Below are 26,494 nucleotides of genomic sequence, written 5' to 3'. Positions count from 1 at the left end.
GAGTATGTTGCAGTGTTCCCTCACAGCTTGTACGTGACTTCTTTTGTGTGAACAGATTGCGGAATTGCTGGCTGAGCTCGCCGACGAGAGGAGCACCAGTGAATCAGCTTCCCAGTTGCTTGAAACTGAGACTTCAGAGAGACTGCGTCTGGAGAGGGACATGAAGGACCTACAGGCACATACACGCAAAAACATAAAATAACTCCAACTATTTGAAAAACTGTCCATTTACTAACGTATGCTTTTAAATCTTGACTTAATTACTGGATTCCAGGTTAGGTTTGATGCCATGAAAAAGCAAATGGAGTCACAGGAAATGGAGCTTATGGAAGCACGTCTCACAAAAGCATCAGAACTCAATGCAGAGATGGATGACGATGATGATTCTGGTTAGTTAAGCTCATAACTGGGCTTGAAGATAAATTTGAGGGTATTACATTCTGTCAGGGCCCTCTTTGCTTCAGTGCTTTTAAACATTTATTTGAAATGTCCTAATTAATTGTACTTTTTGACACTAGCAGCAGCTTGACTAAGCCTCCCTAATGGGCATGTCGGCTCAGGTCAGGGGCATAAATACTGAATCGCAGTTTGAAAGTTTCCCTTACACTAATTGTAGCTGCAGGAATGAGTTGCTTTGCTTGACTGTTGCAGCAGGAAACATGGCATTAAGACATTTTTGCACAGTACTGGTAAGAATATTTTCCAAGTTTTGAATTTATGGGTTGCGGATTAAGATGTTCACTCCCAGGCATACAACTAATGGCCACTGATTGGTGTCCCCCCCTTTCCCTCAAGAAAATGGAGCGCCCGCTGAGAGCTTATTGTCTACCGGGCTTTATTCACCCCCTGCAATGCCACCCTCGTCAACTCACCTCAGCAGACAAGCCATTACAGAGCATATCAGAATTCTTAGATGAATGAGAAAGTAATCGTTGGGATCAGAGCTGGTGGCCCTGCAAGTTGTCATTATGCTATATATATGCTAATGAGCAGCACTGATGGAGGAGCCCGTGTTGGTATGTGAAGGAGAAATGGACAGCCTCAGAAATTATAAAGCTTGGAAATGAACCCGAACCTGAATGCCTGCCTGGCCGCTGTTTTAGTTCTGATAGCCTGTGACAGCTGCAGAATTAGGGTCAGCATAGAACTGCAGAAAGTGCCACTTAGACGTGTCCTTCTCTTACAACCATTGTTGTGAGCTCAGAATTCTTACCTGAGGTTTATTCAAGATTAGGACTGAAACGGAAAGGCTGTCTTTTAGTTTCCTGTGAATTTTTTGACCTTGTAAGTTCATGTTTTGATGAAAGAAGCTTTATTTCCTGTAAGATTATGTCAGTCCACGATTGCGATAACTATCTGAGCCAGTACAGTGCACCGGATAATCCAAAGCATCTGTCAAATCTGAGCTTTTGAGCTGATTTTTGCTATGTGCCCTCACTAGGCCCTCATTAAAGGCGGGAGACACCCAAATTGTCACAATGACATTTTTCTGTGCCTTTTTTCTAGGAGGCGAGTGGCGGATAAAATGCAATCGAGCCATACGGGAAATGGACTTCACCAAAAAGAAACTCCAGCAGGAGTTCGATGACAAGCTGGAGACAGAGCAGCAGAGCAAAAGACAAGTTGAAAGAAAGGCAAGAAAGAAAAATTACATGACCTGAAATCACTTTTTTCTAATGTGGGATATTGATTGATCCACTAGTAAGCTTTTAACTTAGAGATGCACCTATCAAAATATTGTGGCCCGTTTCCCACCTTTGGATTTTGTACAACTTTGACCTGCTCTTAGCATTAATTATTTAAGGTAATAGCAGAGGTGGCGTCAGGCAGTGTTCATGAGAGAGCAGTATGCTCTAAACAGAATTTTTTATAGCATACTGCATACAGCGGTCATTAGCATCTTACATGGTCTCCACATACGTAGACCTCTTAGACTTAGATTCAGGCTTAAAGTGAATTTTTAATTTTATTTTACCAACATGTGTCCTCTGAATTTAAGTAATATTGAAGTTTTGGAGTGGTCAAGTCAGAGTGACGACTTCAATCTGACGGAAAATCAGTGGCAGGAGCTAAAGGTTAGGTTGATGGCAAGGAGGCCTTCCAACCTCAAAGACCTGGAGCTCATCACCAAAGATTCATGATCAATATACTAGTGGAGATGTGCCAAAATCTGGTCTGCAATTAATAGAAAGGGTTTGATTGCTTTAATGCCAATCAAGATTTTTGCTTTAAATATTGAGAAGACTATAAATAACTTTTGACACAACATTTTTAAATAAAATGTAAGAAAATATACACATTTTGTTCAAAATTGATACTCCTTTTACATTGTTTTATTAGCTTTTGAGTGATGCGTGTCTTTTTTCATATCAAAAGCAAACTTATTGATTGACTGAAAATATTCTTAAATCACAACATTTCTAAATCCAGCATGTTCTATAACAGACTCATATTGAAAACTCTAAAGGATACAGCAGATTAACTTTGCTACACTCCATTCAGCCTTCCTGTTATCTTGCTCTCTCTCATTCTTGCTGCCTAAATAAATCTCTTGACTTGTCATAGAAAATATTTTCCCAGGTCTTTTCTCTTTGCCACTGCAAACTTATTTTAAACACATCTCTGAAACTGACAATAGATAACACTGAGACATTTTGCCTTGTAATAGCTGCTACCCTTAAGAGTGCTATGTTCAGCCTGGCCTGGTGGTGCTTATTATGGTGCATTTAGTATTTGGAAAAAGATCAAAGATTTAAGTTTCCAGTTGGCGTTCCACCAGTCAGCTCCATTCAAGCCTAAAATCATTTAGTTTCAGCCTCCAGCTAATATATGGGCGCATCTCTATTTAAGTTGCATTAATGTAACAGTAGTGATACGTATTGTGCTCTCAAAAGAGAATAATAGAGACATGTTTGCTCGTTTTCTGTGTGTATGCACGCTGCAGCTGGCTGATTTACAGACAGATAATGAGGATCTGCAGCGCTCTGTGCAGCAAATGAAGAAGAAGTGGCAAAAGATGACTGCCGAGCTGCAGGACACCAAGCTTCATCTGGAGGGCCTGCAGAGCCGCAACCACGATTTGGAGAAAAAACAGAGGAAGTCAGTTTCAAACGTGCTTCCCCTCTTTCGTCTTTTTAATTACAAACACATCACAGAGAATTTCAAGCTCTGTTTTTCCCTGGGATTGCCCAACACGCAGGCCTGCTCTCACAATGCTCAAGTTTTCTGTAATTCAAACAGAGGCTGGGATGGTCTGTAATCTGCAGAATTGCATTAGTGAAGAAAATGACTTAGACTTTAAGCACTTAAGAAGCTATCGCTATGGCATAATGTGATCTCTCCCCTGTGGCTAATTGAAGATGCTCTGTGGGTGAAATTATTTTCAGCTGCACTTCAGAGGGAAATACAGGGAATTACAACAAGCTGTCAGCAGGAAACACTTAGCTGTTAAGTTCACTAACAATAAATGTTTCTGCCTGAGACAGTTGGAAAAAAATAATAATAATTTGGAGACTACTGAAAGCCAGGGCAAATTTTTTGCCAATAGAAGGGGAATAAAAATGAAGTGTTAAAAAGAGATAAAGTTAATTGCGCATATTTGGATGTGGATATCATTTATAGACTAAAGGGGATGTTTTACAGAGCTGGCTCTGTGTACTGTCTCACCATGCCATAGGTGTCATGTAAACAGCAAGATTTGTTTCTTAGACTAATAATAAGGATTTAAAAAGAAACTTTTTTTCTAATTTAAACTATACCATTACTGTAATATCTTTATAGTGTTTAAATGCAAAGCTAAGATTTTCAGTTTGTACGTTCTTACATATCTGCCCCAGATTTGACCTGGAGCAGAGCCAGTCTCAGGATGAGGTACAGAGAGAACGGAGCCAACGGGAGAAACTGGCTCGAGAGAAGGACATCATGACTGGTGAGATATTTCACCTCCGCCAGCAGCTGCAGGTAAGCTTCCCCTTTCTTCTGCTTTCTGAGTGATATACTGTAGCCTGGCTCGTCTGGATGTCTAAGTTTTACTATGTGCCTCCCATCTGCAGGACAAGGACACAGAACTGTACACCTCCAATGTGAAAGTGCAGCAACTGGAGGCAGAGCTACAGGATCTGTCCTCCCAGGAGTCCAAGGACGAAGCCTCGCTGGCAAAGTTAAAGAAGCAACTTCATGACCTCGAGGCGAAGGTGAAAGATCAGGAAGAGGAGTTGGATGAGCAGGCTGGAATGATCCAAATGCTGGAACAGGTACCTGTTTGTTTTTTTTTTTTTTTACTGTTAACACTGCTTCTATACTTGTGAGTTGTGTTACTTTCCAAAATTGCCCTTTTCCAAAACATAAAATTGCTCAGAAATCATTAATTTATTCTAATGTTGCTTCTGTATATCTATATCACAAGATGCAATGCATGTCCTTATCTTGCACTCAGGCTAAGCTGAGACTTGAGATGGAGATGGAGAGGCAGCGGCAGACCCACTCCAAAGAGATTGAGAGTAAGGATGAAGAGGTGGAGGAAATCAGGCGGTCGTGCAGTAAGAAGGTAGGCGTTGCTCATTTTAACTCTTTGTGCATTCATTTCTGTTATTCATATCCTCTCTTCTCTAAACTATCAATTAGCCAGGCCCGTTCAAAGCAGCACAGAGACAGACATTGATGTTCACAAATGACCTGAAGGTCGGCATATTTAACCCAGCATATTTTTTACAAATTGTTTCCTGCATTTGATCTTTCTAAGAGAAGCAAAAACAATTTCACATTATTTGTTATGCAAAGGATGCAGGGTTTGTGACGTTATCAATCATCAAGTGCAAAACGACTTTTCTTTTTTACAATGACCCTACAGCATGGGTACACAATGCCTTGGAGAAGTGTCCAACCCTCTTGATCTTTTCTACATTTTTCATCAAAAAATTCAATGTATTTTATTGGAATTGTATGTGGCAGAAAAACACAATGCAGTGCGTAATTTTGAAGTGAAAGGCAAAATTATGTATGGTTTGCATTATTTTTTATAAAATAAAATCTGAAAAATGTGGTTTGCATTTGTATTCAGGCCCTCTGAGTTAACACTTTGTAGAGCTACCACATATGCTGTATAATAGCATGTCATTGAAGCTATTTCTTTTCTAGCTTTTTAGATTTATAGAGTGTAATTTCTGCTCATTCTTTGCAAAATAGCTCAAGCTCTTTCAGATTGGATGGAAAGCATCTGTGAGAATTACTTTTGAAATAATGCCACAGATCCTAAGTCGGACTAAGGCTTTAGGCTATACTGACTTAACCATTCTAACATATTAATGTGCTTCTATCTATGCTGTGGTAGCCCTGGCTGTATGTCTATGGTAATCATTCCAGTGGAAGGTAAACCTCAATCCCCGTCTTTGGTCTTTATGCTGCCTCAAGCAGTTTTTTTTTGGGATGTCCCTGTATTTAGCTCCATCCATCTTCTCATCAAATCTGACCATCTTCCCTGCCTCTGCTGAAGAAAAGCTACTGCATAGTGCTGCCACCATCTTGTTTCACAGTGGGGATGGTGTTGGGGTTTATGTGTAACTTAGTTTTCCATTAATGCAATGTGCTTTGAATAAGGGCACCAATGTTTATTCGACCAGAGCACTTTCTTCTATATTTGTGCCGTGTCCCCTAATGGCACGCTGTAAATGGGATTTCTTATGGCATTCTTTCAACATTGCATTTCCTCCTTGCTGCTCTTCCATAAAAAACACATAATTCAGAGAAATGTTTCTGAGAAAAAAAATGTCATACGGGTGGACTTTACTAGTGCTGTAACGGTACATGTATTCATACGTATGCATTAAAAAAAATCTAGCCATTTTCTTTGGTACTCTTGATTAAGGTGAACTGAAAACCGAACTGTGACTTTAAAACTGAAATATGTGCCGTTATTTTTGTGTGTCGTTACACCCCTACTATTACTTCTGACTTCTAAAAGCAGTTGGTGGGTTTTCATCGTGGGATTTCGGAGTGAGGGGGCCATGATAAAAATGTTTTTCAGCTCTCTATTTGTAAATAAAGAGTTTGAATATCATTTATCGTTATCCTTTCCGAATAAAATACATGGAAGTTTGTGGTTGTAACAAAACAAAATGTGAAAAATGTTCAATGGGTATGTTTGTTTTTTTAAGGCGCTGGATATCTGTACCAAAATAGAATTACAAATAGAAGCAAAGTGTCATATTTGATGCCAGTAAGTGTTTGCAGCACTAACCAGTGATGTCTAATGAAATGGTTCATGATGTATTGGTGACTTTAACCGATAGTCTTTTGACATTTTTGTGTCTTGCAGCTCAAACAGATGGAGGTACAGCTGGAGGAGGAATACGATGACAAACAGAAAGTCTTGCGTGAAAAACGGGAGCTGGAGTCCAGGCTCCTGATTGCCCAGGACCAGGTACTGGCTTCTCTCTTTTTCCTGTGTGGCAAAGTGTTTGTTATTTAAATGTGGGGCACTTCTCTTGATTGGAATTAAAATGCTTTTAAGTCCTGAGAGGTGGTGTATGTTCAGATGGAGGCTAGATGGTCATGTGTAATAGTAATAACTACAGGAAAGTGATTCGTTATTCAGGTTAGCCAAAGGGATGTGGAGACGGAGAAGAGGCTAAAGAAAGACTTGAAGAGAACAAAAGTCCTTCTGGCTGACGCACATATTATGCTGGACCACCTGAAGAGCAACGCCCCCAGCAAAAGGGAGATTGCCCAGCTCAAAAATCAAGTATGTCCTTCTGGGGATCTTTTTGTTTCTAACTGAACAGATGAGGAGTATGGCAGCCTTTAATAAGTGACTAAAATAAAATGAACATAAAGGGCTTTTTAGAGTATGAAAATTGCCACAGTGGAGACTTCTTTCATCATATCCAGCAGGGATTCTTGATCTCATCCCACTAAAGTTTGTCCTTCACTTCCTTCCTGCACGTTTCTCAATGTGCCTCACAGCTGGAGGAGTCAGAGTTTACATGTGCAGCAGCAGTGAAAGCTCGAAAGGGCATGGAGATTGAAATTGAAGATTTGCATATTCAAATGGAAGATGTGGTCAAAACCAAGATGGCGGTGAGTTTTCACCTCTATTTTACAGTGTGGCATTAGCATAGGTGTCTGTTCTGACTAAGAGAACTTTAGCATGCTTTTCAGTTTGTTTCCATCAGAAAATACTTTACTATTTGAAATGTAACCAACAATTTGTACATTGTGACACACAAGTACCTACACTATTTTCAATTCATATTATTGAGACTTTTTTTATATATATTTTGTTTTTCTAATACCGAAAAACCCCAGAAACAACAATGTGTAATTACTTAAGGGTCTGTGCATATCAAATTCTCACTCTTCAAATTGCAGCAGGGCTCTCATTTATATGCATACAAGAGGCCATGGTGGGATATTAAAATAATAAATGCCCTTTGGCATATGTCTGATTTTAACATTTTGCTCTTTTGGTTAAATGAGCTTTGCTGAATGGTTTTTTTTCTTTCTCAGTGTGCACATTAATAGTTGTCTCACAAGACTTCTTCCTGACTCATAGACTGAGGATATTTGTGTCTCTTGGGATGACACACAGCAAGCTGTGTGTCTCAGTTTTAGTTTTTAATTGCTACATTTATGGCAGGGGAGGATCTTGCAAATGTCTTAGATTAGAAAATTCATATTGAGAACTGGTGTTATGAGTTACCAGCTGAAACTCAATATAGGGCATCGCCAGTATGCTGCATACAGTGTACTTTGCCTGGCCTAAATTGGTGTCATCCTCTAGTCAGAACCGTGTCCAGATTATGTTTCAGTGCAGTAAGATGAAACTCCAGCACTACCCTGGCTTGACCAGCTAATCGTCATTTATCATATTTAATAGCTCATGAATAAATCCTGACAGTCTGTACCAAGGTGTGTTTTTCTGTCTGTTTGTACCTTAGCTAGAGGAGCAGGTCAGCCGTCTGCAGAGAGAGAAGAATGACCTGCAGTCTCGCATGGAGGAGGATCAGGAAGACATGAATGAACTGATGAAGAAACACAAAGCAGCAGTTGCACAGGTAGCCTAACCTTTGAGGAATTTCAATAATTGGTTTGAATGCATTTGAAATGTCAGTGCAAAGGCCTATGGTATCCATAATGAATAGACTGATGACCAGTCAATAGTTTAGGACATCCTGAGGTCTCAGAAAACGTCATCAGAAATTAGACCAAATAAAGTGAGACAAAATGCACACCATCAGGCCAAAGGGACTCTGAAATATACACCACCATCACAACAAAAATGCATTTGGTTTGATAGTGTTTTGGAAATAGGGGGGAGAGGGGGGGAAGACATTTGGCAAAGGTCTCCGGGTCCGGGACTCGAAGCTGGGAAGGCCACTTCGAGGACTGTAGCCTTTATACATGGGTCGCGCACCTAACCTCTACACCACTAGCACCGTGCCCATTCATCGCAAATCTAGTTAAAAAATTAGACGTTACATTTCTAGGCCAGCTTCTTTTCTGCAGTGCAGTTGCTGTGTGCTGCCGAAGACATATTTTCTTTCTGACACAGCATGTGTTTTCAAATCAGAGCAATCTGCTCTACATCAAAGCCACATGACAAATTATTGTAGTTGAACCTGCTGTGTTTATGAACCATTACCATTAAAAGTGATTCTGTTCCAAGATAATTGAAATTTATCTGAAACACTCACATCTCACCTTTCCTGTCTAATCATACTCAGAGTAATTATTTTAATTTTATTTTGTGTGTCTGTATGTGTGTTTGTTTGATATAGTCCGCAAGGGACTTGAGCCAGATCAGTGACCTGCAGGCCCAGCTAGAAGAAGCCACAAAAGAGAAGCAGGAAATCCAAGAAAAGGTACAGTAAGAAGGAAATATTCATAAGCGCCTCCACAGTAGCCTCCTGGCAATCTGCTCACTGCTTCAGCACATCTCTCTGATTATGCCTCAGCTTTTCTCAGAGTATCACTGATTATTATGACCACGAGTGCTTGGTTTCTATGGCAGTTTTGTTTTCTGAGAATTGCAAATGCAATCTACATGTAAATAGTACAAATCTGTGAAAATTCACAGCCAAAGTGGGAAACTGTTCTTTCGCCTCTCAGTTCTCATATACAGCGAAGGCATGTGTCAGCAAACCATTACAGTGAAGAAATTAAAGGACTCATTCAAGTCTTTTTCTATAATTGTCTGCCAACACAACCTCACCACTTCAGTCTCAGGGAGTTATCTTGTGTTTTAGGATAATTTGATTTGGAAGCACAAGAAAACTAAATGAAAATGGGCAATGTGAAACCAATGCAATAGAATGTGCTTTCCCTACTGAGACTCAGCAATTGAGGAAATGAAATGTGATAGCAGGACATAACACAACGACATAAATATTGACCCTGTGTTCTACGATTATTTCAGTCAACTACCAAAAAAGTTTTGTACTCTCACACATATGAAATAGGCCTTACAGCAGTCGTTCACAGTTGAGTCACTTTTTAAAGGTCAAGCTGTTATTTTGTAGGAAGCAGTGGGCCGTCTATTAGTAATGTTCAGGGCATCTGATACACACTTGATGGAAGTTCATTCATTCTACTAATTTTATAATGTTTTAATACACAGCTGTAAGTCTGGTTGGACAAAGAGCTTCTTGTATTTACAGCCAGTAGTTAATGTAAAGTCTCATAAAAAATAATGAATAATTGAAAGTAAGTTTCACAAAACTGTTACACGACTTGTCTGATACTCATCACTTTTCCTGTAACAAGTCCATTTAACAGCTCTTTAGTTATAAGACTTGGCTCAGGGCCATGGATACGTAGGGCTGAACCAGGGGGTAATTCTTAGCACATAAAAGCAATGTGAAGTAAAAATCACCATTTTTTTAAAGCTTTAAGCTGCAGATACCGGTTTAAGTTTTGATTTCTCTTTAAGAACTATGACATTAGAAGGTTTGAGTGTAGAATCCAAAAGGATTTCTTTTTTCTGGCCTTATCTTATAGTAGGAATTGACCCAGTTAACATAAGTAGCATTTCTAACACAGCATTATTTATGTATTTCCCAGATTTAGATTTAGATGTATTCATGTATTTTCCCAATATAGAGCCTTTCCTATAGGCACTATAAGCACAAAAGGGTCAAACAGAGCATCTTGGCACTGTATTTACTCTTTTTCTCATATGCATTAATTCTCCCTTTCATTCTCCAAGCAGAGTTGTATAGTAAAATAAATGTCATTGCAATTTGAATGTATGCGCTTTTATTGTTGAAAAGTACTATTTTGTTGCAATATTTGGTAGCCCGGCCCCAGCTGGCCAGTTATACATTTGGTGAATTGAATGAACTTTTACTACCTTTTATGCTCACATATGGATTTTGGTGCTGAGATGCTGAAGTTTATGGAGAGGAGTAGAGACATCACAGTGAATGAAAAGAAAGTGGAGAGTGGAAGATGTAATTTAATCTGGGTCAGTATATTTAAGAATATCTCAATTTGTTGTTTTCCTGATATTGAGCAGCCCTATTCTGTGGTCTGAATGAACCAATCATGTGTCTCACATGTTATGGAAAATACAATTTCCTTTTAAGGAACTTCACACATCTCTGTGCTTGTTCTGACTTCATCTTTAAACACCTGACTGGTACTGAAAATTGCCCACTGTCTTTTTCACTTAGTATCTCCATCCACAATGAAGTGTTGTTCTCTGCGTGACCTGCAAGTGCTTACATTTCAGCTAAAAAAGAGAACAACAAACAACATACACACGATTATGCTTTGCCAAATTGTTTTATTAAATAGGAGATACGTCATTTCTAAATGAGATTTTACTCGTTTTTAAGTTGTTCATAATCTCTTTCGGATAAACAATCTGACAGAGAAACAGCATAACATAGTAGGATAGGCTCGGACAAAAGCTGGTATAATCTATATGTAGTTTGACTTATATTTTTAATGAATGACTGACTGGATCAGTCGGATAAAAGTAATATTAAAGGCAGTGAGACATAATGTAACAAGTTTTTGGCAATGCTCCAGAACATGCAGACTTTTGATGGAGAAGAAATAGGCTATTGAGCATGGAGGAGTCTGAAATGAATGAGATCAGTGATCAATAATGGGCTGCAACAGGATTTAGAAAGCCTTAACAAAATGCTGGAGAAATAATTCTGCAAAGCTTTAAGTTTAAGATGGCCTGTCTCGCTTGTCAGTAACTTTAGGATATTGCTGCACAGAATGTATGGGTCCAGTATCTTTGGGCTGGATGCCTATATGGCCCGAATAATTTCATCTTGGGAGATGAGTATGATCCAGGTCAGAGAGATAACTATCCCCAAATGACAAGTTTAATAACTGAAAAAATACCAAGAAATCTGGAGTAAAAAGCAAGTGCACAGAAAATAAAACCACTACAATTTGCCGGCTTCATGCGTGTGAAGAGGTGATTTTTATGTGCCTTTGTGTGTTTCTGTATTTATTTTAATTGCTCAAGCACCCATTACAGAACTTTTTCCAACATTTTCTCATCATCAGTCAGTCATTTTCTACCGCTTATTCCATAGTGGGTCGCGGGGGAGCTGGTGCCTATCTCCAGCAGTCTATGGGCGAGAGGCAGGGTACACCCTGGACAGATCGCCAGTCCATCGCAGGGCAACCTAAGGGCAATTTAGAGTGACCAATTAACCTAACAGGCATGTCTTTGGACTGTGGGAGGAAGCCGGAGTACCCGGTGAGAACCCACGCATGCACGGGGAGAACATGCAAACTCCATGCAGAAAGACCCCAGGCTGGGAATCGAACCCAGGACCTTCTTGCTGCATGGCAACAGTGCTACCAACTGCGCCACCGTGCAGCCCCATTTTCTCATCATAACATCTCTATTTTTCTAGATTTATTTTGTTTTTCAATCTGGGATCAAACGGCCCAAACAGCTATGAATAACTGTGAATAATCAGGCATTATATTATTTATTACTTGGTCCTAAATGCTCTTCTGAAATATTGTAAACAAGAAAATATATTATTTAAAAATTTTTGGTGCTTTAATGTTGTAACCTATTCATTATTTTGGCAAATACAAACATGAGTTACTCTGGATGTACTCTGAAATAGATTGTTCCGTCATAAAAAATTGTTTTTGGGGAAATTTTATTCTACCTATAATATATAAAACCGTTAGAAATACACAAAATTCATAAACAAGGATTTTAAGGATGCTCTGACATCGGGTTAAACCCCCCCCTTATTAATATTAGAGTTAATTATGTAAACTTGCTAACTGAAAAAGTTTTTAGAGTTGTGTTACATTAACATTTAGACCCAGCCTCTATCATACACCTAAATGCCCAATGTCACTCAGAGGATGAGTCCTGCTGAAGCAAGTCATCCTCTGACATTTTCTCTTGCATCATTAGGAAGGTCAATATTTTCACTTATTCAGTGGAATATTTTAAGAACCAACAGATGACTGGCTTAGTAGTAATGATTCAGAAATGCATGGGTCACAGTTTAGTAGCTGCACATCAGCATGTTGGCCTCGTCACTATAAGCATGTTGGGATCCCTGATATAGGTCAAAGCTTTAATTTTCTGCTGACCTTCTTTTGTTGTTCTCCTGCAACATACAGAACAACCGTCTTATAGCTCACCAACAAAAAACCTTTTTATTTGAGTCATACTACTCTCACAAATGTAGAGCTATAATAGTTTTATCTGGTTTATCTCATCTTTGAGCTGATTTGTTAAATTGCTGTATCCTGTGAGGTGTCAGCTAATGGTTGAGGCTCTGAATAAGTGTAGATTCATATGGTAAAAAGGTTAATGCATCTGATTTGAGCCTGTTTTTATAATAGAGCTTTTATCATGTTTCCCTAATGGAGTACCATTTGCTCAGAGGATAACCTTTATGGTGTTAGGTGTGGCATATATTAATACAAAGGAATTTCCTTAGTTTATGGATTGATGTTGCAAAATGAATTTATTCTGGGCTGCTGAAGCTGAATGTATTTTAACTGCCAAACCACCAACATCCTAATTTTTAATTGAACTGCCCGAGGAAGTAATTTTTACCACCCTGTCAATGCACCCCTCATAATGACAAACATGACATTTATGGAGGCAGTATTTTTTTCACTTTTCAGACTTGCTTATATATCAGATTTTTGCAGAAGGGAATATTTCAGTCATGTTTCATGTTAAGTATGTAAAAAACAGCCTACTTGTCACAATCTTCACAATTAGGCTAACAGTAAATAAAAAATAAAAAAACCTAAAGGGCAGAACATAGTCAGGTGCAGTGCTGACTTTGCGCGCACTGTCCGTGGCTTCATAGTTGAGTGTACCAATTTCCTATATTTCTGGTGACAAATTCCTACATTTCCCACACTTTCTGCCATGGACGGGGAGGCAGAACTAATTTGCTCTGTAGCTTTGGAAAAACAAAAAGAAAAGAAGGTGGTGTTAAAGGCCATTTAAACCACACAGGGACGAAGAAGGGGAATAGACCTGTCAGTGCGAGGCAGAGAGTGGCCGTTAAGCTGTGCGTACTCTCGATTGGCTGCTTGGAGCAGTGTGTCACATAAAACAGTTTGATGTGGAGACTTTTTCCCACCGAGCAGTTATGCGCGAATATGTTTTTTATTTATTTAGACTGAGATTAAATGGCACAAAGAAGGACTTGGTTTACTAATTAGGTGACTTCTGAAGGCAATTGGTTGAACAAGATTTAATTTAGGACTATCAAAATAAAGGAGGGCGAATCTAAATGCTCACCTTGCCTTTCAGAATTTTATAAGTTAGCATCTTTATTAGGCTTTTTATAACAGTAGCATGCCAGCAGTTCAAGATCATCACCTTCAACCATGTGTGTCTTATTTCAATAGCCCACTTCTCATCAGAATCTCCTTATTTCTCCAACCTGACACAGTTAGTTCGGGCAATACATCATTTATATGTACAGGTCCTTCTCAAAATATTAGCATATTGTGATAAAGTTCATTATTTTCCATAATGTCATGATGAAAATTTAACATTCATATATTTTAGATTCATTGCACACTAACTGAAATATTTCAGGTCTTTTATTGTCTTAATATGGATGATTTTGGCATACAGCTCATGAAAACCCAAAATTCCTATCTCACAAAATTAGCATATTTCATCCGACCAATAAAAGAAAAAAAATTTTAATACAAAAAACGTCAACCTTCAAATAATCATGTACAGTTATGCACTCAATACTTGGTCAGGAATCCTTTTGCAGAAATGACTGCTTCAATGCGGCGTGGCATGGAGGCAATCAGCCTGTGGCACTGCTGAGGTCTTATGGAGGCCCAGGATGCTTCGATAGCGGCCTTTAGCTCATCCAGAGTGTTGGGTCTTGAGTCTCTCAACGTTCTCTTCACAATATCCCACAGATTCTCTATGGGGTTCAGGTCAGGAGAGTTGGCAGGCCAATTGAGCACAGTGATACCATGGTCAGTAAACCATTTACCAGTGGTTTTGGCACTGTGAGCAGGTGCCAGGTCGTGCTGAAAAATGAAATCTTCATCTCCATAAAGCTTTTCAGCAGATGGAAGCATGAAGTGCTCCAAAATCTCCTGATAGCTAGCTGCATTGACCCTGCCCTTGATAAAACACAGTGGACCGACACCAGCAGCTGACACGGCACCCCAGACCATCACTGACTGTGGGTACTTGACAGTGGACTTCTGGCATTTTGGCATTTCCTTCTCCCCAGTCTTCCTCCAGACTCTGGCACCTTGATTTCCGAATGACGTGCAGAATTTGCTTTCATCTGAAAAAAGTACTTTGGACCACTGAGCAACAGTCCAGTGCTGCTTCTCTGTAGCCCAGGTCAGGCGCTTCTGCCGCTGTTTCTGGTTCAAAAGTGGCTTGACCTGGGGAATGCGGCACCTGTAGCCCATTTCCTGCACACGCCTGTGCACGGTGGCTCTGGATGTTTCTACTCCAGACTCAATCCACTGCTTCCGCAGGCCCCCCAAGGTCTGGAATCGGCCCTTCTCCACAATCTTCCTCAGGGTCCGGTCACCTCTTCTCGTTGTGCAGCGTTTTCTGCCACACTTTTTCCTTCTCACAGACTTCCCACTGAGGTGCCTTGATACAGCACTCTGGGAACAGCCCATTCGTTCAGAAATGTCTTTCTGTGTCTTACCCTCTTGCTTGAGGGTGTCAATAGTGGCCTTCTGGACAGCAGTCAGGTCGGCAGTCTTACCCATGATTGGGGTTTTGAGTGATGAACCAGGCTGGGAGTTTTAAAGGCCTCAGGAATCTTTTGCAGGTGTTTAGAGTTAACTCGTTGATTCAGATGATTAGGTTCATAGCTCGTTTAGAGACCCTTTTAATGATATGCTAATTTTGTGAGATAGGAATTTTGGGTTTTCATGAGCTGTATGCCAAAATCATCCATATTAAGACAATAAAAGACCTGAAATATTTCAGTTAGTGTGCAATGAATCTAAAATATATGAATGTTAAATTTTCCTCATGACATTATGGAAAATAATGAATTTTATCACGATATGCTAATATTTTGAGAAGGACCTGTATATGCATCTCTGACTACTGTGGAGCCCAGTCCAGAAAACCGTAGTGCAAGAAGATGATTGGGGAAAAAGTCATAGACAGGCCTCGGCATGGAGTGTACCACGGACAGATTGAGGAAGTGACTGATATTAAAAATGTCCTACCCATGGCTACAGAGGGATGGATGACTGCATAGAGGCACTAATCATGGCAACACAAGAAAAGGCACTTGGTACATGAAAGCAATAGAGGCTGATATCTGCCACATCAGCCAGTACTCAAGATGCAGGCTGTGCAGAGATGCCTTTGAAACAGGAATGTAAAGAAATGAAAATTTATTATCCATATTATTGTTAGCAAATTGATCATGGTTACCAAAGTTATTAAGGCTTTGGTGAAATGTTTAAAAAGATATGCAAATCACTTTATCACTAACAGTAAAATCAACAGTATAAATAAAATGATGAAAATCCTTATTATGATCTGTAGAAGTAGTAGTTGTAATATTATACTACATATATTATTAATTTTAATCCTTGCCCTTATTTAAATTAGATAACGGGTACTTTATGCACCCAGCATCCAGACCCTTGTTTTCTTATGATTAAAAAACAAGATGAAGATGCTGTAAGCTATTTTATTGTGTTGAAAGGTTTACAGGAAGTTTTGTCTCAGTTAATTTGTTGTACTTATATTATTTATAAAAGTTGACACTCATTAAAATGTTTCAGGCAAAACATCTTGCGTGATTTTGGCAGTCCTATCAAGTATAAGCAGACATTCTTGTACAATGCTGGTTGTCCAAGAAATCTGAGTCGTTAGACACCAGTTAAAGAGACAAACCAGACTATTCAGATTTGGTCTGGTTTGTCATTCATCTAAATTAATCTGGTTTGGCATTCATCTAAAGGTTACCTTACTTGTCATTAGTCAGCCAGTGGCATGTAGTGAAAACAAAAACATCCTAAAAAAAAAAAACCTTTCTTGTGTAGCGATTAAGTCCCAAAACCAGCAACATTTAACACTTGGTACGCTTATGAGGTTGAAATGTCCCTGCTTTACTGAGCATTTAAGACAGTGTGTGCATAACATTTTTAACAGTGTTAATCACCATTGGTTATGTCATTTTAAAATTTTACTACCAACCATAGGAAATTTGATCACAATAATCATTTAAACCAGTTATCGTTTCATCTCTCACATTACAACTTTGGGGTAAGATGCTGGCCGGCAAAGTGCGCATGGAACACCATAACCAAGTGGCTGGAATTGTGTACAGAAATATCTATGCTGAGTATATGGGCTGGAAGTGGTAGACTCCACTTCGAGTGTTTGAAAATGATGAGGTCAGGATCCTGTGGGACATCCAGATCCGGACAGATACATAGCTGATGTCTAATGGACATTGTAGTGGTGGACAAAGCAGAAAGGAGGGCAGTAGTGATAGACACAGAGATCCTAATTGACAGCAACATAAACGGAATCCTAGAAGTTCAAGAAATCAGGAAACGGAGACATTGTGGAAAGTCGAGGCTTTTTTTTAAATAAAGTTAGAATTCTTTACATAAGTTATTTGCATTCTAATTATAAGGGGACGGCATTTACAGTAGAGCAAGTGTATCATGTCATGAATAATAAAACTTAGCGCCTGATTGGAATTTAGATTCAATTGTTTTATCACATACTGAGTAATGATAGTGATTTTTGGAGAAAGTTGTGTTTTTCCCCGGTATTGATCACCGACTTAATTCAGATTCCTCCATGCTCGTTAGATGATGCTGTACTCCCATCCAAATCGGCAGTGGACGTCTGATGGAATATTTTCCAAAGCATCTAATGCATCTGTTCCTCTGCTCCAAATCATGAGCCATCATTTAATTCATCAAACCTATCTTGCAACAAAAATGCAACATATCAACTTTTTATCGACACTTTGAATCTTTTGTGTTTTTCTGTCAAATTGTTAAACCAATGTTCAGTATTTGAAGAGAGATGATTTATTTTATCGAGCAAAGAAGCAAGTTCTATTTTAAAAGTATTTTTTGAAATGATCAGCAATACATAAATATCATTGTCATTATTATGTAATTGTAGCATGAACCTTGACTAAAAATAGAATAGTAATCCAATATCAATACAAAAATGTATGAAAAACTATATAACATAATCTAATTGCTTTCTTGAAACAAAAAACAACTATAAAATTGTTCCTGCTGCTGCTACAATAATGTAACATCTTGGCTGTTAGTTATAGCAGTGTTATATATCAATTTATTTGTGATTTTGGGAAATAGCAAAAATATAGAATTAATGTAGATATAAAATGTATTTATATTTACAGGTAGATTTAAAGTGCTTTTTGTGTGGAATATTGTACCTTTTTCCCATTCTGCTCTTTATTCAGTAACACCACTACACCAAGCTAATACCTGGTGGTAGAGCCAGGGTTTGGCTGATGAACCTGCGTGCTGCTCATGGGTTACCAGTCGTAGTAAATGTCATTACCTTAAAAAAACTGATTTGTTTGTTTGTGTGCCCGGATGTATTTCCAACTCTGTCTTTCTTGTAAGCCAGGAATAGCCTTCTTTCAGCCGCTGACTGGCAGTGTGCAGCAACATGTGAGGGATGGGCAGTGCTGTTCTACTGTGTTTACTTTGTTCAACTGTTCGAAATCTTGGTATATCTTGATACTGGTAATCAGACCTTGTCTTAAACAATCCATAATCAATAGTACTATAAAACATGATCTTTTTTCGGTGTGTTTGGTTTTACACGGCCAACCCCTGGTTATAAGTTACTAAATGTCTCTGTCATCATAGGTGTGAGGTGTGAAGTCAAAGCAGGAGCATTCTGTACTGAAACCTGCAGGCTTTTTATTCTGTGATTATCTTGCTCTGTTTAAACTGTGTTGTTTCCACTATTCGAGCACATCCATAGGTTATTGGTAATTCTATTGAATAACGGATCATCATTTATTGTTATCTTTCTATAGGTGTTAGCCCTTTCTGTGATAGACCGGTATCTCTTCTTCCTCCCCCAGGTCGAGCTGGGATAGAACCCAGTGTCCCTGCAATTCTGTACAGGATAATGCGGGTGTAGCTGATGAGTGGATGGATCTGCAGTGGATTAAACAAATACAACCATCTGCTTCAAAACAGTGCCACTCTCGAACACCACAGCGCATTCCTGCTTTATTCAAATTTACATGAGCTGATGCCATTCAAGGCCCACCTTTCAGAATATTGCTGGCTACACTTAAGATGCACAGCGGGCTGCAAGCCACTGTTAAAATGTGCCAGAGTAGGCACTGATTGTTATCTAAAGCATCTGACCTTGAAGTGGTTATCTCATTCCCAGTAGGAGGGAAATCTGGCTTCTTTAGAAATATCAAAGGAGAGTTCCAAATCCTTCTTGTCTTAGATGCAGAAGTCCCTCATTAGGTACCCTGCTGCCTTTCGGGCCAGTTTTGTTGCGACGTGTCTATCTTCCTTTTATCAGTCATGGATGAAAAAAGGATTTAGATATAGAACAAACGTGCTTTGCATGAAGCTGAAGCCTTTGTCAAAGCCTGTGAAATTACCGTGACTCACTGTTACTCAGCCTGAACCACACGCTTTTTTTTTTTTATTTTGACCATTTTAGGCAGAGTGGAGGCTTATCTCAAACTCATTATTCAGAGTGGATGCACCTTATTTATATTTACCAAGACAGAATAAATTAACTTAAATAGGGTGAAAAAGTAAACAGCAATCTATTTTGAAGACTTAAAGATCAAGACTTGCTCTTAAGGTTTATACACCCCACAAAAGAAGTAGAAATCATCAAATAAGAAGGAAGTGTGCGGTAACGATTGCTTGTCTGTAACTGACTTTGCATGTTTATATCTCTGCCTGGTGTGTGATATCCTTCCAGCTCCATTCACTCCAGAGCCAGCTAGAGTTCCAGGAGCAGTCCATGGTGGAGAAGTCGCTCGTTAGCCGCCAGGAGGCAAAGATCCGTGAGCTGGAGACTAAGTTGGAGTATGAAAAGACTCAAATCAAGCGCTTGGAGGTGAGATGATGCTGCTGGTCTCATAAAATGCAATGTGAATATTACATGTTTTTTTTTTTTACATTTTATAAGGGACAAATAATATGAAGTTGTGGTATAGGATGCTTTGAATAACATATAAACGTTTTTAATGCATGTGTAGTAGAGAGTACATAAAGACATGCTGTGCAGGTCATTTGCATCCTTGGGAATAATTTTGTGCTGCCCCCACACACAGTTCAAAAATTGGCACAACTTTGGCCTGCCAACGCTGGCAGTTGATCCAGATAGACATGTGTTAAAACATTTTACAGGCATAATTTTCACCAGCAAACAACAACTACATCTTCCCAATGTATAAAATGTTTGCTACAACACAAACTATTTGTCTTTTACCTAATTTGTTTTCCTCATTTTTGCTTATGTCACAGTAAACTGGACTCCAAACATCCAGAATGTTTTACTCACAAGCAGACCTGGGCACAGCTATTCGTGAAGTTAGCATTTAATCCATTATATAAACTAGGGCTGCAGCTAATGATCATTTTAATAGTCGACTTATCTATTTTTTATTATTTCGATTAGTCGACTATTCATGATTATTTTTTTATGAGGCGATTGTAGCTCAGAGGGTAGTTGTCTTGATGGTTGTGGATTTGATTCCAGCTTCCTCCTGCCACATGTCGATGTGCCCCTGGGCAAGGCACTTAACCCCAAGTTGCTTACCGATTTGCGTATCTGTGTGTGAATGTGTGCGTGTTAGTGAATGAGATTGGGTGAATGTGACTCTAGGGTAAAGCGCTTTGAACGGTTAGTATGACTGGAAAGACGCTATATAAGTTCGGTCCATTTTACCATGATCTCCTTCATCACCTGCTGTGATTGAAACTGACACTTCAGTCGTTTGTAAAAATGTTTTTACTCACTTGCTCTAGTCTACAAACCTGTGAACGTTCCTTTGTTGCCTCTTGTTGCCACTCTCCTTTATTTACACCTTTACAAATGAAAACACATAAAATATGAATTTGGCATTTAATGGAATTTATTTATTTTCACCATTATAATTATTTTTTACAAAAAATATTTATTTACAACTGCTAAAAAGTCAATAAAGATCCAAATGTATTTAAAACCAAAATTTTTCCACCTGCAAGCTTTTAACAATGCTTAGTGCTTACAAGGATTTGAAATTACAGTGTAAAAAGGTGAGCATATCAATATGTTCTGCAGTCAGGCTTGCTCTATTTTTCAGGCAATGTTCTCAGCATCAACATCAAGGAATAAAGATGAATGAATTATTCAGTTCCAAATATCCTCTCCTGCTCTCCAGTAAGACATTAAAGTTAAATAAAACTATCCTGTTGTGCAGCTTAACCTTAATCTAAGCCAAACTGATTTACTTGATCACAAATGAAACACTGAAATAAATCAAACATTAACCATCCGATATCTTCTGACTGAATTATATGTGTGCTTAAGTTCCACTCAGTGGTGAAAGCCAGCGGGAGTTTGAATACGATGTGCCCCGGGACTCAGGCTTTTTCCACAGGTATAACGAGCATCGACCACGCGGTCAGCTGACAGCTGGCTGTTAGTGCAACAGGACTGGACATCTCTGAAAACGTCGGAGTGCTTTCGCATTTAAGCCATATCTCGATAAACCAAGCAGATATTTTGAGCTTTACATAGCTACTTTCTCGCCTAAAAACAAATAATAAAAGTTAGTTTTTTGTCACAGAAAGTCTAATTCATCACACTTAACTCACAGTTTTTGGAGTTTTCCTCCACCATCACCACTTCAAGCCACAATAAATCATGGGATAGGGTGGGATAAACGATGTTTCGAAGCATGAAAGTTTGTGTCACAGCCCTAATATACAAAGTTTCTGAAATATATATATACTGTAGAAATTGGAGTTTGGAACACCATGGATCATGCTGAACCCATGATAATGAGTGTCATTGTATTCTGAGAGGGTTATTGCATATATCTATAAAAAGTGACTTTTATTTTAAATATTGGTAACTAAATTCTTGTTTAGTTCAATGTTTTGAAGTGAAATTTTGTGAGACAAAACTGTCGATATATGTAACGTCATTTTGTGGAGTCAAAATATGTGAAGATTTTGTAAATTTAACTTTGGATAAGGTATAATGCTGTTGCCATTAATTGCAGTCATTTCAAAGGAAGTGAATAAATACAAAGATTTTTGTTACCATCGTATTTAAAACATACAGCATTGCTGTCTTTGTTAACTGTTGAGATAATGTTTCGTGGTCATGCACGACAACTTGGACTTATTTTGTAATTATGTTTTAGTAATTTTGAATTACTAAATGACCTGTAACATTTTTGATATCTGTTTGTTAAAGATAGCTGTTGAACTCAAACATCATGCTGAAAACTTTTCTGTCAACTGCTCACCAGAGCCTAGTGGGCCGTCTGAAGGAGAATCTAGAAAAGATGACTGAGGAGAAAAACCAACGCATTGCAGCAGAAAACAGGGAGAAGGACCAGAATAAGCGAATGCAGAGGCAGATAAGAGACATGAAAGAGGAAATGGCTGAGCTGTCCAAGAAGGAGGGAGAAGCAAGCCGGAAGAAACACGAACTGGTAAGGCCCTAACTTCCTTGGTAACCTCACCTGTATTTAAATTAGCTTATGGAGTAATGATGCCTGTTACGTGGTGTTCATTTGCCAGGAAATGGATATTGAGAGCTTAGAGGCAGCAAATCAGAGCTTACAAGTGGACCTTAAGCTGGCCTTTAAAAGGATTGGGGACCTGCAGGCGGCCATCGAGGATGAGATGGAGAGCGATGACAATGAGGACTTGATTAACAGGTACGTTTCGGCTTTAAAGCTGTGCCATGGAAATTACTGTAGACCTTTTGCATGCCAGGTATTTTAACATGTAACTGGCAAGAAAAGCACACGCATATTAATGTTGGCAGTATTCCAGTTGGATGAGATTCTATGTTTACGCATTTAGGGTTGCCAACTTTCAGAAAATAAAATGGGGAGTGTGCCAACTACACCGCCACCCCCCCTTTTCTCTTTCTTATACTTTGGAGGGAGCTGTTTGTTGCTTGCCAGGTATTCGTAGTAGACGTTGTTGCCATGGCGAACATGCAGACTCGAGGTCCGACATTAAAAGTGGCGATTAAGTGGCGATGATTTCAAATGCAAGGACACTCTTGATTTTTCTTTATCATTTGGAAGTTTAGTTTAACCTCTTTCAATAGAAATTATTTGGTTTGACATAAAAGTCTAACATACCAATTTGTTGGTATTACATTATAATTACAAAATTCTATTTATGGCAACCTAAATCTACACTTTATTTAGTCACTTATTTGCTTCAATGCTTCTAATAAAACTTGTACCAAAATCTAATTACATTTCTCATTTTAATAGTTAATAAGAAACTAAAGATGTGATTTCTGATTGTATTTCAGGTATAATTTCCCTTAAAAAGTTTTCTTAATGACATATGCTCTAATGTCTCTCCTTATTTTTGCTTGAAACAAAATGGAATGGAAAAATAATAGTTGTAGGCAGTTTTTACTGGTGTGTGGTAAATTTATTTATAGCAAAGAACATGTTTTATTGAAGAGAAAAAGCATTGCTCTCACTGTTTTCTGCTTCTAGTCTTTCAGATAGTGATGAGATGCTGAAGACATTAAAATTATCAATTAATTATTGATATTCACAGTTATAGTTTAATAAATGCAAACAGGGGTATTTTCATAGTTAATAGGTTATCTTTTTTTTACTAGGTTCTCATATTGTTGTGTCACTAATACTCTGTGGCCTTTCATAAAATAGTGTATGCCTGCTAAACAGATAAAAGCAGCTCACATTACGTTTTTGTAATTACATGAGTGAAAATGTGTTTTCAATGTTTCTTAGAGTAACTGTATCATAGTTTTAAGATGTCCTAAAGGAAGTTTGCCTATCGAACACAGCACTCAGTTTTCTTGATCAGTAATTACTGGATTCGCCTTTTTGGGTTGATGAGAAATTAAACTAACAGCTTCAATTAGTGTGGTTTAATACGTAATGACCGTTTGAATACCAAAATAAGGTAGAATTTAGTATTTTAAGGGATGGCAACCCTAATTTATGCATCTAGTTTCACTTTTGCAGAAAACAGGAACAGAAAGGTGAACCGAGCCATCATTAATATTAATAATTTCAACTGTCTTTCATGCTGTGAGTCAAACTCGCTGCTGTATTAGGGTCTGTTCCCTTTGCTTCAGTACACAAATTGCAGTGTAACTAAAGGCCTGACAAACTACAAAACCTGCTGCTTTTCTTAGCAGACTGTCAATCATCTCTACATACATTCTAACCTCTTTTGTACTCTGAGTCATGCACTTTGTCTGCTCTGCAAGTACTCCTCAAAAGGTTTAATCCAGCCTCATGCCTCTGATCTTTTGTCTCTTTGCTTTTTTCCCCCTTGTTTGATTACCGCCTCCCTCTTTACAGTGAGGTTGAGGGTTGTGCATGGTCTGAACTCAGGGAAGTAAACACCGACTGCAATAATACAGACCTCTAAAAGGAAGACATTACAAACAGCAGCTCTGTTTACAGAACAATAGGTGGTTCTTTTCATGTGTTTGCATTAGTGTAAAATGTTTTACATTGGTGCTATCTCATTTTGTCCTTCTTTTGCACTGTTATTTGTGTATCTCACCTTTGCTGTTTCTCTTTCCTCTCCTTCCCTTCTTGGTGTCATCTTCACTTCTGGCAGTTTGGAAGACATGGTGACAAAATATCAAAAAAGAAAGAACAAAATGTGAGAATGGAAAAAAGCATCCTTTGTTTCTGTCGTTTTGCGTTGGTTGAAATTGTCTTTCATACCAATTTTAACCACAGGGGAGAATAATGCAGTATTCCTACTCTTTCACGCTTTAGTTTTTGTTCCCCCCAGTAGCCCTGCGAAGAGAAGGCATTTTAAACAGAATAAAAAGCACTCTGTGTTATACATCTCAGATAAAAGCTATGTTGAAAAGACTGACCCCATGCCTGTTTTATTTTAAGCCATATATTTGCAGGTGTACACAGTCTGCCTCATTGGAGATTTCAGGCTTGTTTAGTGGAATTTGAGCATAAATAGATGATCTACTATAATAGAAAATGTCAGTCACTCCCTTTTAAACCAATCTCACTGCTTTAGAAACTATGTCCTAGAAGAAGAACGGTAAACTGAAACAAATCTCTGAAAATACTGCATTCTTATCCCCCCCAATTTTTGTTTTGTTTTAAATCAAACACTATTTGAAGCTTCATTGCATGCTATCAAGTGTTTAGGATTAAGGGATTAGCATGTTGGACTGAACTTTTATAACTCCTGCAGCTTTTCCAAAGCATGTACAGTCACAATAATATATTGCAGAGTGCTACAGCCTATTTGACATCTGAATTAGGCACGGATCATCTTGAGATTCTTGCTGTTTGATAGCTTTAACTAAAATTACTACAATTTAATGGCAAAATGGCAAAAAACTATTTGCATTATGTAACTAATAAAAACAAGAATCAATTATTCTATATATATATATATATATATATATATATATACTGCTGAAAAAAAATAAAGGGAACACTTAAACAACACAATATAACTCCAAGTAAATCAAACTTCTGTGAAATCAAACTGTCCACTTAGGAAGCAACACTGATTGACAATCAATTTCACAGCTGTTGTTTAAATGGAATTGACAACAGGGGGAAATCTTTGGCGATTATCAAGACACACTCAATGAAGGAGTGGTTCTGCAGGTGGGGACCACAGACCACTTCTCAGTACCTATGCTTTCTGGCTGATGTTTTGGTCACTTTTGAATGTTGGTGGTGCTTTCACACTCGTGGTAGCATGAGACGGACTCTACAACCCACACAAGTGGCTCAGGTAGTGCAGCTCATCCAGGATGGCACATCAATGCGAGCTGTGGCAAGAAGGTTTGCTGTGTCTGTCAGCGTAGTGTCCAGAGCCTGTAGGCGCTACCAGGAGACAGCCCAGTACACCAGGAGACGTGGAGGAGGCCGTAGGAGGACAACAACCCAGCAGCAGGACCGCTACCTCTGCCTTTGTGCAAGGAGGAACAGGAGGAGCACTACCAGAGCCCTGCAAAATGACCTCCAGCAGGCTACAAATGTGCATGTGTCTGCACAAACGGTTAGAAACCGACTCCATGAGGATGGTATGAGGGTCAGACGTCCACAAATGGGGGTTGTGCTCACAGCCCAACACCGTTCAGGATGCTTGGCATTTGTCAAAGAACACCAGGATTGGCAAATTCGCAACTGGTGCCCTGTGCTCTTCACAGATGAAAGCAGATTCACACTGAGCACATGTGACAGACGCGACAGAGTCTGGAGACACCGTGGAGAGCGATCTGCTGCCTGCAACATCCTTCAGCATGACCGGTTTGGCCGTGGGTCAGTAATGGTGTGGGGTGGCATTTCTTTGGAGGGCAGCATGGCCCTCCATGTGCTCACCAGAGGTAGCCTGACTGCTATTAGGTACCGAGATGAGATCCTCAGACCCCTTGTGAGACCATATGCTGGTGCGGTCGGCCCTGGGTTCCTCCTAATGCAGGACAATGCTAGACCTCATGTGGCTGGAGTGTGTCAGCAGTTCCTGCAAGATGAAGACATTGAAGCTATGGACTGGACCGCCCGTTCCACAGACCTGAATCCAATTGAGCACATCTGGGACATCATGTCTCGCTCCATCCACCAACGTCACGTTGCACCACAGACTGTCCAGGAGTTGGTGGATGCTTTAGTCCAGGTCTGGGAGGAGATCCCTCAGGAGACCATCCGCCGTCTCATCAGGAGCATGCCCAGGCGTTGTAGGGAGGTCATACAGACACGTGGAGGCCACACACAATACTGAACCTAATTTTGACTTGTTTTACAGAAAA

General features: G+C 39.1%; 1 protein-coding gene across 6 annotated transcripts in view; it reads left to right on the top strand.

Moving 5' to 3' along the window:
• The window catches only part of LOC124876177 (unconventional myosin-XVIIIa-like), a 106,833-nt gene that overhangs the window by 62,643 nt on the left and 17,696 nt on the right, over positions 1 to 26,494 (top strand). For 4 of the 6 annotated variants that reach the window (XM_047378738.1, XM_047378735.1, XM_047378737.1 and 1 more), the window contains 16 exons: positions 56 to 175; positions 275 to 389; positions 1,507 to 1,634; positions 2,945 to 3,099; positions 3,837 to 3,960; positions 4,053 to 4,253; positions 4,436 to 4,546; positions 6,314 to 6,418; positions 6,593 to 6,739; positions 6,961 to 7,074; positions 7,935 to 8,051; positions 8,775 to 8,858; positions 19,445 to 19,582; positions 21,990 to 22,175; positions 22,264 to 22,403; positions 24,316 to 24,360. In XM_047378738.1, the coding sequence (XP_047234694.1) occupies positions 56 to 175; positions 275 to 389; positions 1,507 to 1,634; positions 2,945 to 3,099; positions 3,837 to 3,960; positions 4,053 to 4,253; positions 4,436 to 4,546; positions 6,314 to 6,418; positions 6,593 to 6,739; positions 6,961 to 7,074; positions 7,935 to 8,051; positions 8,775 to 8,858; positions 19,445 to 19,582; positions 21,990 to 22,175; positions 22,264 to 22,403; positions 24,316 to 24,360 (2,030 nt within the window). The remainder of the gene's footprint in view (positions 1 to 55; positions 176 to 274; positions 390 to 1,506; positions 1,635 to 2,944; positions 3,100 to 3,836; positions 3,961 to 4,052; positions 4,254 to 4,435; positions 4,547 to 6,313; positions 6,419 to 6,592; positions 6,740 to 6,960; positions 7,075 to 7,934; positions 8,052 to 8,774; positions 8,859 to 19,444; positions 19,583 to 21,989; positions 22,176 to 22,263; positions 22,404 to 24,315; positions 24,361 to 26,494) is intronic. The other 2 variants (XM_047378739.1, XM_047378736.1) reach the window with 1 other exon arrangement.

Source organism: Girardinichthys multiradiatus, chromosome 11 (genome assembly GCF_021462225.1).
Source record: "Girardinichthys multiradiatus isolate DD_20200921_A chromosome 11, DD_fGirMul_XY1, whole genome shotgun sequence".
NCBI classification, from domain to species: domain Eukaryota; kingdom Metazoa; phylum Chordata; class Actinopteri; order Cyprinodontiformes; family Goodeidae; genus Girardinichthys; species Girardinichthys multiradiatus.
The sequence above is the reverse complement of the archived record's forward strand: the minus strand, read 5'-3'. Positions and strand labels throughout refer to the sequence as shown.